Source organism: Prionailurus viverrinus, chromosome A1 (genome assembly GCF_022837055.1).
Source record: "Prionailurus viverrinus isolate Anna chromosome A1, UM_Priviv_1.0, whole genome shotgun sequence".
NCBI lineage: Eukaryota > Metazoa > Chordata > Mammalia > Carnivora > Felidae > Prionailurus > Prionailurus viverrinus.
The window spans coordinates 79,261,762-79,278,962 of record NC_062561.1 but is presented as its reverse complement, the minus strand read 5'-3'; the positions used below and the strand labels follow the sequence as shown (position 1 = coordinate 79,278,962).

General features: G+C 42.3%; 1 protein-coding gene across 1 annotated transcript in view; it reads right to left on the bottom strand.

Moving 5' to 3' along the window:
• MYO16 (myosin XVI) overlaps nucleotides 1-17,201 on the bottom strand; it is a 611,926-nt gene that overhangs the window by 362,738 nt on the left and 231,987 nt on the right. Inside the window, exons 5-6 of the mRNA XM_047874837.1 lie at nucleotides 11,534-11,642; nucleotides 4,444-4,568 (exon numbers count right to left, since the gene is read on the bottom strand). Of these exons, the coding sequence (XP_047730793.1) occupies nucleotides 4,444-4,568; nucleotides 11,534-11,642 (234 nt within the window). The remainder of the gene's footprint in view (nucleotides 1-4,443; nucleotides 4,569-11,533; nucleotides 11,643-17,201) is intronic.

The window sequence follows — 17,201 nt, the reverse complement described above, 5'->3', positions numbered from 1 at the left end:
ATCCTCACAAGGGAAGGGGTCCGCTTCTAGCCCAGAGAGCAGGACATTCTCTCAAGGAAGGTCAAGTCAAAGCTCTCCACCCCCTACTGCATCACCTCCTGCCCATCTGTCTCCTCCCGTCCTCTCCCTCAACTTCTGCGACACTGAAGAGAAGGCAGTGGCAGAAGGGGAAACAGGTGATCACGTCTACCCTCCCTTCTACGGACTTCCTGATATACCAGGAACAGGTTCAAGATGTAGCTGAACTTGAGGTCCTTAATGCCTGAACCCACCAGCCCCTGTAGGAACTGTGCATACATTCAGGGGGTTTGCAAACTTGGTGGGAAAACGGTTTTACTTTTTTCTAACCCCGACTGAAATGTAGCAAATTCTTCAATGGTGAACATAGGGTACACAGCTGTGATGCTCTCTACCATCACAAGAAATATTGTCATATCACACTGCTGTCCTAGCAGAAATGTCCAAATATCACCCCGGTTCAAATCTACTCTAAAATCATGGTAATGGTTAAAGCTGTTACCCGGTGCATTAATAATGGAGCATGTGCATTAATATCACAAAGTTAATTTTAATATTATGATTATGATGTTTTGATAGAACTATCTTTCCTTGTAATTCTGGGTACCATTTTTATTACATTAAAAGCACAATTTTGACAAGGAATCCACAGTTACACCAGGGGGGTTAGAAGGTAATAGGACATAAAAAGACCAGTGAGCCCTGACTTCATGCCAGCAGGGAGTTTTCACTGTCATAAAGGACCGCACATTCTAATCTCTAAATTGAGGCTACGCATCGTCATATAAACTGTGGCCAGAAAGCTGATAGCATTGGCTAAGTCTTCACCCAGAAGTAAGGGATAAACCAGCACTACTGACATAACAAAGGGAGTCAGAAATAAAATTGTTTGATGTTTGCATCTCATGAATAATTCTTTTCCAACAGACCAAGTAAATTCGTCCCAAGGCCAGATGTTATATATCAAAGTCTGTGACAAAAGAGTGAAGAACCAGCATCTTTATAATGTATCTGAAAGTCATTACTGTAGATGTTCAAAGAGCATCTATGCACTCAAACTCAGGAATGCATTTCCATATCCTCTGTAACAAGGCTTTTTTTTGGGGGAGGGGTTGTATCCTTTTCTCAGGTTTTGTTTTCTTTTAAAAAGGGTATCCTTGTACAGCAAGAGATCTTTTTAAGAGAGCTACAGTAAGTTTGGTAATTTTGTCGCATGTTCTAACAAAGGAGAAAAAGGTATTGAGCCTTTCACTGATAGCTTCGTCTTCTTTTGCACAATTTGACAGTGTGGGAAATGATTCTGAACCACAACCGACAGTCCAACTCACGATATGGAAATCTGTGGACTGGCTTCTTCTTACTGTCGACCAACAACAGACAGGAACACGCAATCCGGAGGAGAGCTCTGGGAAGGCAGTCATTAACATGATAGACTGATTGATTCCGACCAAAGAATCAAACTACATTACCGCTTGCTAAACACTGTGATCTTCAAGGGACAACTTCCTAGCCTCCCGATCACTACTAATTTCCTTGTGAAAAGCTCAATGATCAAAGATGATCATTTAGTTATTATACAACAATTATTTTCAATGTTTATGCTCTCTGCTCAATAGAAAAAAGTCACAAAGAATGTCAAAGATGGTGGAACTCGATCGCAATTTATTGTTCTGTGTTGATTGATTCTTTCAATAGCTTCACTACCAAAGTACGTGGGTCCTTTGACGATATTTGAAACACTTATACAATTTTTATTTAGCAGTGATTTTTTTAGAGGCATATAAATCTGCAATATCTTAAGCCAAACAAAGACACAAAGGTCTACTGGGTTTCTGCGCTGTGTTAGGCATTGATGCGTTACACGCATTAAAAGAACTATCACCCACTACAGTTTGGATTTTGAGCCCACCACTCCACTGCATCTTCCCTCGGTGAAAAGACCAGTGACCTCCCAATACACAGTCCAAAGGTCAATTCACCACCTCCAGTCACTTGACCTCTCAGTGGTTATCTGATAGTCAACCGTTCCCCCCCACACACACCCCCTCCTTCTCCCCCTCCTCCTCCTCCTCCTCCTCCTCCTCATCATCATCATACTTCCTTTCCTTGGCTCCTGGGACATCTCATTCTCTTGGTTTTCCTCCTACCTTGAGAGTTTCTCCTTCCAGTCTTATTTCTGGATCTTCCTCTCCTTCCTAAGCATCGTGGCTCGGTCCTCAATTCTCTCTTCTTCTTCTGTGTCAGAAGTGTGATTGTATCCAGGGTCAAGGCTTTCAACGTCACGTTTATGCTAGTGTTCCCAAAAGTGATTCTGTAGTCCAGGCGCCTCCTGAGTCCCAGACTCCAATATCCAACCACAAACCCAGCGTCTCCATGAAGAAGGTTCAGAGTCACATCTAGCTCTGTGTTTCCCAAGCTGTCCTTGTCTTTTCTGCTCCAAGCTCATTTGGTCCTCAGCCCTCTCGGTCTCACCGGACGCCAACTCCATCGCTGCAGGTGCTGAGGCTAAAAGTACGTGGAGTCCTTCTGCCTACACCACCTGGCCATCAGGAAAACGCAGCGCATCTTCTTTTCACGCGGACACAAGTCAGCCACTTCCCACAGCCTCAGCTTCCTGTAGCTTTGAGCTCCACCACCAACCACACCTCTCACCTGAACTCTCGGTGTCAGCCCTGCCCTTTGACAGTCCATCCTTAACACAGCAGTCAGAGTGAATGATGCTTTTAGAAGTGAAGCAGGGCTGTGCTCTCCTCAGGGCCCTCCCACGTGTTCCCGTCTCACTCAGAGTAAGTGCAGGGTCCTCACACAGGCACACAAACCCTGCAGGATCCGGTCCAGCTACCTCACTCCTTTCCTTTACTCTGCTTAGCTTCACAGGCCTCTGTGCTGTTTCTAAATCTTAATACACCCACTCCGGCCTCAGGGCCTTTGCACGTACCACTCTTCAGTCTGGAATGCTCCTAGGCACCCCTGCAGTGTGTGCAGACTTCTCTCAGGTCATTACTCAAACTTCCTCGTCAGTGAGATCTTACCTGTGTACCTCCCAGCACGTCCTTATCTTATTCTTTTCTCCTTTGCGTTTGTCATTATTAGCATGTTACACATTTAGCTCATTTATATGGTATATTATGTATCTTCCCCAAAGAAATGTAAGCCCATGATAAAAGGGCTTTTGTGGCTTTGTTCATTATTATTTTGTTCACAGGTTGGGGTTAATAAATTACTTCCTCAATAGATTAATTCGAGTATTTTTCCACTTGAATGTGATTTTTCAATAAACTGTAAACACGCTTTGTTCTCTTTGCTTATAACTTGGAGTTATGTTCTTGACAGTCTTTAGAAAACCTACAGTCCAAAGTCCGAAATCAGTATCTAGGAAGATTATTCTATCCAGAGGTCTCAGGGTGTTCGATTTGCATTTAATAAATCTAAAACCATATCGGGTCTCACACAACTTTTATCCACTTAGACAAGCCATTTCTCCCATCGCTGTGTTCAACCTCACACCTCCGGAAAAATGCAGAGTAGAACCTGAATCACTGGCTCCAGAGGCTTCTGTGCATCCCACGCTCCGAGCGTCATACCCCCTTCTGCTAATCTACTTTCTCTCAATGCTTCCCCCTGAGCCTCAGTACATTTACTTCCACGACAGTTAACTTTAACACAGGCATGCTCAGTGCAAGTCAATAGTGCCAAATGTTTCTTATTTTCATGACTAGACATTATGCTTATATGAGAATTAATCCAAATTTAATTGTACTGGTTTTTCATTACTGCCACTGTGCCCGATAGCTGTGGAAAAAAAGCAATGACAGGATTTCACTTGGATTTAGAAAGTCATTCCCCAGAGTGACCTGTAATTTGTTTTACGTAAAATGAAAAAAGAAAACATTCTCCCATAAGTTCCATCTCAACGAATCACATGGACAAAGTAATGCCTAAAAGTTATTCCAGGGGCGCCTGGGTGGCTCAGTCAGTTAAGCGTCCGATTCTTGATTTTGGCTCAGGTCGTGATCTCACGGGTTCGTAAGTTCCAGCCCCAAGTGAGACTCCAAGGTGACAGTGAGGTGCCTCCTTGGGATTCTCTACATCTCCTTCTCTCTCTGCCCCTCTCCCGCTCTCTCAAAATAAATAAATACACTTTAAAAAATTACTGTAAACTTTTTAACAAAATGGAAGGGAAGCTTGAAGAAAATACATCAGCCTACAAACACTGGTTTTTCTCTGAGTGGCGACATAAGTGATTTCTGTTTCCGTCTTTGCGCACTTAACGCGTTTTCAAGATTTTTACAATAAATATGTAGAACCTTTATGATCAGAAATAAAGGACATTTGTAAACGTTAATTGCATCCAATTCCAGGCTTTAGAAATCAACTTAAATCCTCTACATCAGCAATATTTCTGAGCCAGTTATATTAACTTACCAGCGTCACCCCATCATCATTTTTCTCATTGACATTTCCGCCATCGGACAAGAAGTGTTTGACATCTGTTAGCATGCTCACGGGTCTCTGCACCTTCAGCTGGCACAGTGAGGTCAGGTCCACGCCTACGGGGAAAACAGCCTTTGAAACAGAAGGCAGAGATGCTTCTCAGCCGCTGGGGGTCAAGCCTTAATTTTATCTCACTGTTCTTTCAACGTGTTCCTCTTTGAAGCCCCTCTTCTGCCTTGAATTCAAAGTCCGCATAATGGTTTCTCTCGGCCCGCCTTCTATTTACCGCTAGAAAATAGTCTGGAATAATTTTCCTCTGATTCTATCCCAAAGATGTGACATGACACCTCATCCACGGCAGGCTCTCAACGTTCGACTGTCTTAGTATGGATCATCAATGTGCACTGCCCAAAGTAGTTTAAACCATTTGAATGGAACTGAAATGAGTTCTAAAACATGGTTTTTGCTCTCTATAATTTTCAGGCCAAAATAGTTGTCCTAAAAGCAATAGAATAGAATAGAATAGAAATCTCTGGAATAGAAAACCACCTTTGGTGGGAAACCTGGAAAAATGTGAACAAAGTCTGTAGTTTAGTGAGTAGCATCATACCTGAGCTAACTCCGTACTCTGGATAAACGTACCACGTCTGTGTGGGGTGTTGGCATGGGGGAGCGGGGAGAAGGTATACGGGAACTCTCAGGGATGTTTTGACAACTTCCCTGCAGATCTCAAATGTTTTCAAATTAAATGTAAAAAGATTCTCCAATCAAACATTTCATGGCTGTTCGCGTTAATAAAGAGAAATGAACTGAAGCTGAGGGAAGTCTGGAAGTCAGCCTTGCCGAGGGGGGGGATGGGCCATGGAAAGGTCAGGTCTGCTCCCCTCCTGTTAGCACCTGTTGTCAGCATTTATTCTCACCCAAGCTTTCGTGTGAATCTCCACGGTAGCTCGAACCTTCACATTTATGCATCCCGTTCCCAGGATTGGTTCCTGGACATAACAGGTGTTTACTAAGGAGAAATAATCCACCTTATTCTCAGTGAAAAGTATGATGATGATGATGATGATGATGATGATGATGGTGGTGGTGATTAACACCTGCCTCTCAGCCAGTGGCTGCTAGAAATCAGCCACCTCCCTGATTCTCTCTCTCTCATGTGACTCAGTCCTTGCCACAAACAGAGAGGCTGGGTCGGCACAGGGGACCCAAGCACCAATGCCAAAGTGTTCCTTCTGTCCATGCCAGCCTGTGCCTGACCTCTCCGGGCTGACTTTGGGAAAGGTATGTAACCTCTCTGGTCTTCTGCATCCACGGTCACTCAGGGAATGATATATATCCCAAAGAAGTGCAGCTACACTCACTACTTACGAGATCTGTCCACGGGGCAGAGATCATTCAAGCCGTTGCACATCTGCCTTCATTTTCCCCTTAGAGCCTGGAACCTCTGCCCCCTGGTCCAGCTCTCTCTCAGATGCTGGATGAACACTGGGGGTCAGGCTTCCTGGATTTTATTCGTGTCTTCTATTCGTGTCTTTATTCGTGTCTTCTATTACTACTAGTCTTCTATTCGTGTCTTCTATTCGTGTCTTTATTCGTGTCTTCTATTACTACTAGTAATAATAGTAGTAATAAGTATAATATATTATGTATTCCACATATATTATATGTATTTTATTAACATAATATAATAAGTATAATAGTATAATAGGTCTATTTTATACTAGTGCCAATGGGAACAGGTAACTCATCTTCTGCCTCAGTTCCTCCATCTGCAAAATGGGGCTGATAGTTTTTGCTTCACCAGTGGTTATGAGGACAAATGACAACACATCGAGCACCTAACACAGTATTTGTCTTGCTGAATCGAGCAAGTACTCGCTAGACGTGAGCTGTCCTTTGTAGTCAGCTTTCTATTACACGGGCTGTACGCCATGCATTCGTTGTTTTTCTTTGCAATAAGGAGGCAGGCAAGACCCAAACAGAATAAAGTAAAATGCGCTATTTGAATAATGTGGTTTGTTTCAAATACTCTGTCCAAAGCAAACCCATTTCACTAGGGGGATGGGAGGGGGGAAACCAATTACCAGCTTTGAAATTTCCACACGCCATTTCGGAAGAACTAACAGATTTCCCTAAGAGTTGCTTTGAGGTTTGTTAAGAACCAACTAAAACTATCACTCTATTCTCATTTTTAGGATTGTCGAATTTGACGTGTGAGTTAATTTTGGAAAATACTATTTCTCAAATGTCAGTGTTCAATTTTGCACACTGAAGTCGAAGAATCTGATGGCTACGTTATTCTAAGTTCTATAACACTGCAGTGTTTACTGGAGTGGTACGTATCTTTTAGAGAATCATTTGCACACATCATTAAAATTGAGCTGTAGAAGAATAGAGCTCAGTGATAAAAGACACATTAAAGCAGATTAGAGATCACTCATTTACCACATGTCATGAGAAAACAATCTATTTCAGCCACTGTTGTGAAGGTATCAGAGGGGAATATTATGATATTGTATCTTACTATTTTAAAACTTCATTTTGAGTCAAATATGATACCACGTAAGATGCGATTTTAGATTTTTGTTATATGTTTAGGAAACAAGCAGAAGTCTATTTTCAGCAAGACAATGGAACAGAAATTCCCTCTCTTCTTGCTCAAAAGTCTTAAGCTACTCCAGGAAAAATATAACCAACAGACCATAATAAGCCTATTTTATAATAGAAAATAGGCCAAGCCTGTCTTTTTAAAAAGAAATTAAGTTTTATTTTCATCCTGTTCTCTGAAAAAAAAACAAAAAACTAATACAGGTCCTGATTGGATTTATTATTTTGACAGGAATTCATTAATTTTTTTTGAAATGAACACATTTAGGAAATATTTAGGAAATAAGAAAAAAATCATTTGCTTGAAATTTACAAGTTATTACATGTGATACTAATTACTATTGCCTGAGTACATTTGATAACATCAGGTGATATGTAAAACTGAAATCACATTGACATATCAAGTCAGTCTAAACCCTATCTTAACTTTCCTTAACTGTCTCTCTCAAGACAATATTGGGTTTTTTTGTAACAATTCAACTTTTCTTTTTCTCCATTATCCATTTTGTATTGGGGGTAGTCTGTCACTCTGATGTGACCCGCCCCGTGACTATAGCACATCATTTTCTTAGTTTCTAGAATTGGAACTAAGGATGCTCTGAGTAAGCAAATAAAGGGAGCTGATTCTAGAAAAAAGAAACAAACATGTTCAAGCCAAAAGGCTGTTATAACCCTCTACACCATCCCTTCCATCAGTCCTACCAGACGCACAACGTAGGACCGTCCCCAGCAAACTGGGATACACTCCCACCTTGACAATGGGTGACTCTGAAGAGGGTGGTGCAGGATTGGCATTTCAAATTAATTTTACTAAGTGGAAGAAATATACAAGGTCACTATGGACTGATTAATCCAGGAGTCTCTTAAGGAATTATCAGGAATACTACTCAGCGGTGAAAACGAATGAAATGTTGCCATATGCAATAACATGGATGGAACTAGAGGGTATTATGCTAATTGAAATAAGTCAGAGAAAGATAAATATGTGATTTCACTCATATGTGGAATTTAAGAAACACAACAGATGAACACAGGGGAAGGGAAGGAAAAATAAGATAAAAACAGAGAGGGAGGCAAACCATAAGAGACCTTTAAATACAGAGAACAAACTGAAGGTTGCTGGAGGGGAGGTGGGTTGGGGGATGGGCTAAATGGGGGATGGGCATTAAGGAGGACACTAGTTGAGATGAGCACTGGGTGTTACAATGAAGTGATGAATCACTGGGTTCTACTCCTGAATCCAATACTACACTGTATGTTAACTTACTCTATTTTAAATTAAAAAAAAAAAAAAAAGAACAATCAGGGAAGGCTAAGCCAGTTTCTGAGGCTGTTTCCACAACAGAAAGCCTAGGGTTTTAACGAAGGCAGCAACGGCACAATGGGTGAGGGATGCGGACATATTACGGGGATGTCAAGGAAGGAGAATCCATAAAATTTGGCGACAATTCGATGTGAGGGATTTAGGAAAAGAGAAGTGACATTCAGATGCTTGGATTCCTGGTCATAAGGGTAAAATGGACTCTTGGTAGGGCATGAAACTTCAATATTGGGTATGTTATCCCAAACCGCCTGATATCCAAGGCAAGATATTTAAGAACAGTGCACACGACAAGGCAGAAGGTCTTCTAAGAGATCTGAGCCACAGGAGTAATCTTGGGAGCAGGCAGGCGGTCACAACACAAGGAACAGGGTGAGATGAACCAGAGAACATTCTGGCATCTGCCTGTGTGGTCACACTTCCAAAGGAAGTAAGTGGGAGCTCAAAGAGAATGGAGGACGGTATGGAATGATCACTGCAGGTGAGCGAGGTTTCGTGGGAGAGTGTGATGGAAGTCAAGGAAACACTACAGAGGGATGAGGGAACACAGGCGGGAGAACGGAAGGGTGATCAGCCAATAGAGAGCCAAGCAGGCAATGGCCATCTTTGGAAGGACATTTCCGGCAGAGGCTGAACTTCAGTGGGCTAAGGAGAGGAGATTAGGAGCTCAGGAGAATAAGTGTGAGCTTTTTTTTTCTAAAGGATGAATTTCGAAGGAAGGAGAAAGGGCATGCACAGCAAAGTGAAAAGAATCCATGTATATATCTTTACCCGTGCATCTGTCCTGGACCACCTTGTGCCTCCCCCCGTCCCCCCTGCAGTGCTTTCTTCCCTCGCTCGATCATTGTGCAATCAGTTGCCTTCTCTGAAAGCCAACTGGCTCGCCTCGCTCTGCCGATCCAATATGCATCAAGTCCTCAACCAGCCCTCCGTGGCTGTCTCGTTTTCCAGCCCAGGAAGCCCAGGCGGTGAGCTGAGGTTAATTGCTGTGCTCGGGTGTATGCTGTATGTCGGTGGTGACAGTACAATTAGAACCTGTGACCAGCGATTTGCCATGTAATCAACTTCCTCACAACCTTGCCTGCCTCCTGCCACACGCGTCCTGATGGGACAGCGTGCTAAGTACTCAGCCTGGAAACTGTATGGTGCGCAGAGAATATTCGAGGATGACAGCCACCTGGTTCTGAGAATGTGGTTCTGAAACACTGAGCGCCAAACGGTAATACGCATCAAGTCAGGGAATCTTAGAAATGTCTAAGGATGTCAGCCCACACTATCATGGCAGATAACCCTGAAAGCACGCCAGCGAGGAGGCCAGAGAATAAATCGAATGGGTGTGGCAGCTGACACAGACACGTAGGAGGGACCCAGGCAGAATAGGAGCACACCATGCACGAGGCGAGGGAGGGGCAGATGGTCGTGAGGCACAGGCCAGCACACCAGCAGTGACAAACGGAAAACAGAATTAAAAATTTAGGGGATATTAAGTTGAATCTGTTCCAGCAAACATGTATTTTACAAACTGATTGTGACAGCCATCGTCATGACAGATTTTCTCCTAACCATCGAGAATCTGTGCCACCCTCTCTTTCTTTGCCCTCAGTCACGTTCAAAATCACTTATTTTTCTTTGCATAAGATAGATAGTACTGCCTTTGTAAATATCAAATTTTCTTATTGAACAAAATCCTTGAATGAGTGGGAAAGGTTTATAAGTCAGGTTAGTTCTTTTGCAAATAAAGGTAACTTCATTTCAGTTTTCAAAAGAGAACTATTTACTACCGTGGCTATTAGAAACTCAGAGTAAGGAAGGAAGAAATCTGCTAATAGAAGTGGCTCAGCTAATAACACAACTGAGCTGTTTGTGCAAATTCAGAAGCGTGCATGGTGAAGTCCAAGTTTCACAAATGCCGAAACAATAAACTTCACAGCAGTGGGGTGTGCAAACATAACTTCAAGTCTCAATCTCCTTAGCAATAATGGAACCTGTCCCCAGCAAGTTGCCGCTGACAAGAGGTTCAGAGATCTGAATGTGACCCTCACATAAGGAGCAGATACAAGGAGTGAGGGAGGTGCCTCCATCACCCCGGCCGGGACTCGGTGACCTTCCGTAGGACAGCTGGGCTCATGGCTCACATTGTCCCTAATGAAGATAACAGTACTTAACCCACTCTCAGAATTCATGAGATTATTTTTTTAAGAACCCCTGGCTGTGAAGTGCTAATTATTATTATTATTCTAAGCCATCCTCAGAATAAACCTTTTGATACGAGAGATCTGGAGGAGGCAAAGAGCACAGGGAAAAAAGAGGCAGATGTGAGGGCTTTTCTTAGAATCGAGAAGGTCAGAGTGACAAGCACTGTGTGGCTCTTAAAACTTTTAAACTTCTCTGACAAAAGATCATACTTGAAGGGTCTGGAATTTCTTTGTTGTTGTTTATACCTAAACAAAAAGAGGGGGCGGGGAAGTGGCAAACTTCTTCAGTCGCATACCATACCATATCGGGCTCAGGATTTCAAACACCTCCCACTTTGCCAATGCTGAACTTGCTCCTGAAATTATACGTTTAGTCTGTGCAATTAAATATTCTTTGGGAGGGAATCTATCTGGGAGCTCTACTCATCTTTTCAGGCTAGCAACATGACCAGGGCGCTTCCTTCTGACATTTGTGTTTCCACGTGTCACCAACAGTGAATGCTGTGCAAGCTGCCCTTGACTTAAGTCCTCCCTCACTGGCACTCACGAGGACTACCCGCTCCTAAGAGAATACACTTCAGATGACCTCGCTCTCGTTAACTCAGAATTCAGTTATGCTGGTTCACTTCCCTTGCCCTCCCAGTGGAGAATAGATTATAATTACAAACCCAGTCCCACTAATTATGGACTTTAGATGCTTGTTAAAATGTTCCTTCATTCTTGGCCTCTAGATTTCTGCTGCCTTGCAAAACTGCCTTGACTAAACCAACGAGGCATCGCGGGGGGAACAATGAAATTCTATATAGAGAAAAAACACTTCATTTTACACAATCTAGGGAAACCACATCGATCTGAAACCGTGTGTGCGTGCCTAAAAAATAGATAAAATACACATTTGTAATTCTACCATAGATTTAAATCTATCTCTCTATAGTTTTTCACAGCAACTGCCTACCATTTTCATCCAGATAGGTCAACAGGATGGAACTAGATTCTGTCCCTTCCATGGCATAATCCAAGGGGATATTTCCATTGACATCCTGGAGAAGGACATTGGCTCCAGCCTGTAAGCGAAAAAGAACAAATATAACATTATGTATACTGGTAACAAAGAAAGCGGGTTTCGCTTCTGCATTAGTTGGGAAACAGATCCAGAAAAGTCTGTCTTAGATAAAACCCTGTAGAAGCATGTGGGGCACTGTAATTACTTTTTAAGACAAATATAATAAATACTTTGTGAGAAACTCCAATAGGCTAAGAATGTCCAACTGACGTTGGCAAGGCCTTAGCCCCGGCTTCTTCCTCCCACCCCTCTTGCTACACCCAAGATATCCGATCCTTGCCGTGGAACCAACCACACCTCTGCGTTGGCTGCCTTGACTCTAACACAGCAGAAGGTCCCCATGCCTTTGGAGGGTCTCCATAGAGAACTCTTCCGTGAACTTTGATCTTCCCCCCAAACTATCCTATAAGCTCTTCAAGCACTTTGCTCTCTACAGAAAGTCATCGGAGAGCTGTATTAAAACTACCATGTTTTAATAAAGGCCTGGGCTAGTGGCTTCTGGTTGTTTTTCTTTTCTCTTTACAGAAACTATTTTTTTTAAAAAGCACAATCTGTAGATATTAATGAAATATATTAAATATGGCCATTACATAGCTTTTTGCTTCAAAGCACCCTTCATCAAGCACCTCTGAGGATGCATGTTTCCCTCCCGCCCATCCCAGCTTAAACACAATGACGGTTTTACTTTCCCTTTTCTCCAAGGACATGGCACAAGCACGTACCACTGACCAAGGGATGAGTTCACTGAACTCAGGCCAGACGAATGAATGTCTTCCCCTATTCTTTTTACTGAATACAAGTCTGTGACGCCATATTTATAAAGTTCATATACTGTCCAAGTGCACGTTACATAAAAAGGTATATAACATTCATAATCTTATATACTACAGTGTGGGATTTTGCCCTCTGTGATTCTAGATGTATATTCAATAAACAACCTTCCTATACATTACCAAGTCCACACAGGTTTTCCAAAGGGCTGCTCTGGAGACACTGTAAACACGGAAGTAAAAATAGGCCAAAGTTGGGGCACCTGGGTGGCTCAGTCGGTTAAGCGTCCGACTTCGGCTCAGGTCATGATCTCGCGGTCCGTGAGTTCGAGCCCCGCGTCGGGCTCTGTGCTGACAGCTCAGAACCTGAAGCCTGTTTCAGATTCTGTGTCTCCCTCTCTCTGACCCTCCCCCGTTCATGCTCTGTCTCTCTCTGTCTCAAAAATAAATAAACGTTAAAAAAAATTTTAAAAAAAATAGGCCAAAGTGGCAAAATAGCGTACCTCTTAATATCTGCCCTGAATAAACTATGCCACTCACCTCACCATCTTGAGTGTGCCACGTTATATTTTCTGTAACCACATGAAGATACTCCTCTATTTGAACAATTTAGTTATATATTTCAGATTTTCACTTTGGTAAGGAAGCATGTGCTTTTAAGGTCCTGAAAACTTCAAACTAAGTCTTCGTAGTGCATTTAATATTTTTAGTTATTCAGAGTTTGAAAAGAAATTATTCGAGGCAACATTGTTCAGTAGACTTTGCTAATGATTCCTTTCCTTTAGTGGCCAAGCAGAAGAATAAGATTTTGCATACCTACCCAAAAATCAATTGTTAAAGAGCCAATTAAGAGAGAACTACAGGGTCTCATTATTGATTTCAATACTAATAGACAGAAGTAAATCTAGTTATTCTCTTTTCCCAATGCATAAATGTTTCCAATATAACCTTATCTACGCCAAACATCTGGACCCAAGGCAACAGCGAATATACGTATCATTATGTATCGTCAATAACAACAGAAATAAATAGGACACAACCTGGTGCTGAGGGAGACTGTGCACTTCGAGAGAATACGTTCTACTCTACAAGAAGTAATGAGGCTCTTTCAAAACAAGTCTGAAGGTGACCTCTGATGCTGAATATAGTCGCGGGGCTCATTCGCTTCAATTCCCACCCACTTGTCACTCAGCAGTCTGCATCGCTGAACTCTCAGGGGTTCCCTGTACAGAAGCCCATCTTCCCGGGGGGCAGGAACTTCCCTCATCAAAATCGGAGTTTAGTCCCCATTATCTGCACCCCCTCCCCCAACCTGCCTCAGTGCCTGGCACATACAAGGCACTGAAAAAAGATTGAGTGACACAAACTGAAAAATAAGGAGCCAAAAACTGAACTTAAGCTAATTATTACAAATTAAGGCAGAGAACTATAATTTTTAGCTAAATTCTTTTTAACTAAATTTCCTGACCTTTATTTTCAAGGGTGCATGAATAAAATTACAAAATCACTATATGCATACTTAAATTTCCTACCTTCACTCTTTTTTTTTCAATATATGAAATTTATTGTCAAATTGGTTTCCATACAACACTCAGTGCTCATCCCTAAAGGTGCCCTCCTCAATACCCATCACCCACCCTCCCCTCCCTCCCACCCCCCATCAACCCTCAGTTTGTTCTCAGTTTTTAAGAGTCTCTTATGCTTTGGCTCTTTCCCACTCTAACCTCTTTTTTTTCCTTTCCCTCCCCCATGGGTTTCTGTTAAGTTTCTCAGGATCCACATAAGAGTGAAACCATATGGTATCTGTCTTTCTCTGTATGGCTTATTTCACTTAGCATCACACTCTCCAGTTCCATCCACGTTGCTACAAAGGGCCATATTTCATTCTTTCTCATTGCCACGTAGTACTCCATTGTGTATATAAACCACAATTTCTTTATCCATTCATCAGTTGATGGACATTTAGGCTCTTTCCATAATTTGGCTATTGTTGAGAGTGCTGCTATAAACATTGGGGTACAAGTGCCCCTATGCGTCAGTACTCCTGTATCCCTTGGGTAAATTCCTAGCAGTGCTATTGCTGGGTCATAGGGTAGGTCTATTTTTAATTTTCTGAGGAACCTCCACACTGTTTTCCAGAGTGGCTGCACCAATTTGCATTCCCACCAACAGTGCAAGAGGGTTCCCGTTTCTCCACATCCTCTCCAGCATCTATAGTCTCCTGATTTGTTCATTTTGGCCACTCTGACTGGCGTGAGGTGATATCTGAGTGTGGTTTTGATTTATATCTCCCTGATAAGGAGCGACGTTGAGCATTTTTTCATGTGCCTGTTGGCCATCCGGATGTCTTCTTTAGAGAAGTGTCTATTCATGTTTTCTGCCCATTTCTTCACTGGGTTATTTGTTTTTCGGGTGTGGAGTTTGGTGAGCTCTTTATAGATTTTGGATACTAGCCCTTTGTCTGATATGTCATTTGCAAATATCTTTTCCCATTCCGTTGGTTGCCTTTTAGTTTTGTTGGTTGTTTCCTTTGCTGTGCAGAAGCTTTTTATCTTCATAAGGTCCCAGTAATTCATTTTTGCTTTTAATTCCCTTGCCTTTGGGGATGTGTCAAGTAAGAGATTGCTACGGCTGAGGTCAGAGAGGTCTTTTCCTGCTTTCTCCTCTAGGGTTTTGATGGTTTCCTGTCTCACATTCAGGTCCTTTATCCATTTTGAGTTTATTTTTGTGAATGGTGTGAGAAAGTGGTCTACTTTCAACCTTCTGCATGTTGCTGTCCAGTTCTCCCAGCACCATTTGTTAAAGAGACTGTCTTTTTTCCATTGGATGTTCTTTCCTGCTTTGTCAAAGATTAGTTGGCCATACATTTGTGGGTCTAGTTCTGGGGTTTCTATTCTATTCCATTGGTCTATGTGTCTGTTTTTGTGCTAATACCATGCTGTCTTGATGATGACAACTTTGTAGTAGAGGCTAAAGTCTGGGATTGTGATGCCTCCTGCTTTGGTCTTCTTCTTCAAAATTACTTTGGCTATTCGGGGCCTTTTGTGGTTCCATATGAATTTTAGGATTGCTTGTTCTAGTTTCGAGGAGAATGCCGGTGCAATTTTGATTGGGATTGCATTGAATGTGTAGATAGCTTTGGGTAGTATTGACATTTTGACAATATTTATTCTTCCAATCCATGAGCACGGAATGTCTTTCCATTTCTTTATATCTTCTTCAATTACCTTCATAAGCTTTCTATAGTTTTCAGCATACAGATCTTTTACACCTTTGGTTAGATTTATTCCTAGGTATTTTATGCTTCTTGGTGCAATTGTGAATGGGATCCCATTCACAACTGCCTTCACTCTTTTAGATGGACGTTTGTGACTTCCTTCCTTCCTTCCTCCCTCTCCCTCTTCCCCTCCCTCTCTCTCCCTTTCTCCTTCTCTCTTTCTCCCCTTCCCTCTCATTCTTCCCTCCTCTTCTTCTTTCTAACACTGGACAGGGTGAGCGCCCCTCCTGCATCAGGGGTCCTGATGCTGGGTATATCTTGAATTACACTTCTGAAATCTTACCTCTGTTAAAAAAAAAAAAACAAACAAGAACAGGGAAAAAAAACCCACCGTTGAGAAGATTCATGACTGGTTATTACTTTTAGTGTGAATGGGTCAAGTGTTAATGTGCACTTTTAGTTATTAATGGATCCCACTGGAACTGAAGGGTGAGGGCTTGAAAAATAGGACTTCTCAAAATGTCAGAGACTTGCCACAATACCATCAGGATGGTCTAATGTCCAGAAAACAGAAAGGGAAGTGAGGTTGGGAATTAGCAACATTTATAAGGTATTGTGTTAGTACTTGTTTTTCTTAAAAAATAAACTTTGAGCCACTCAGTAATATAGAATGAACTTTTCTCAGTTTTGCAAAGCGAGAGCCATTAAGTGATTCAATAAAAGTATCAGTCTGACATTGTCCATTTTTAATATGGAAATTTCAAAACACATGTATTCTAAAATATATTTATTTTTTTTCTCTTCCGGACATGATATTCCTCAATGCTTTTTAGAAATGTTCCTTTTACATTTCAAATTTCGTTCCACTGATGCTGAATCCACCAAGTGGTTTTCCAGCTAGGAGGATAAAAGCCGGGGAAAAGTGCTCATGAACTGGTGCACATATTAATTACAGTGTTTCCGTGGATACGGGGCTCACTATTTTCAGTACAGAACGTGGGTAACAACAGCAAACTTTAATTGCCCCACGTGTTGGTGTGGGTATCCCACTGTAAGCACACTCTTTTATTTCAGGGCATGAGAAGCAGGACGAGGGGAAGGTGTTAGACTAGATTTTCAAATACAGCACAAAGAATGCCCAAGGTTGGGGTGCCTGGGTGGCTCAGTCGGTTGGGCGTCCGACTTTGGCTCAGGTCATGGACTCGCGGTCCGTGGGTTCGAGACCCGCGTCGGGCTCTGTGCTGACAGCTCGGAGCCTGGAGCCTGCTTCGGATTCTGTGTCTTCACCTCTCTCTGCCCCTCCCATACTCATGCTCTGTCTCTCAATAATAAATAAACGTTTAAAAAAAATGCCCAAGGCGGCACCCGTTCTATTATACAAGAACAACAGCCTTAGCCATCACCACACATTTTATAAAGCTTAAACAATATTTTTAAATAACCGAATGCTGTACTTTATAAAAACATACGGCTTAGGAGACGGCTGCGTTAAAAGGCTGGTGAGAGCGAGACTAGATGGAAGAGAGAGATACTTTCTCGTTTATATTCGGTGCCCATGAACACCCTAAGTCCC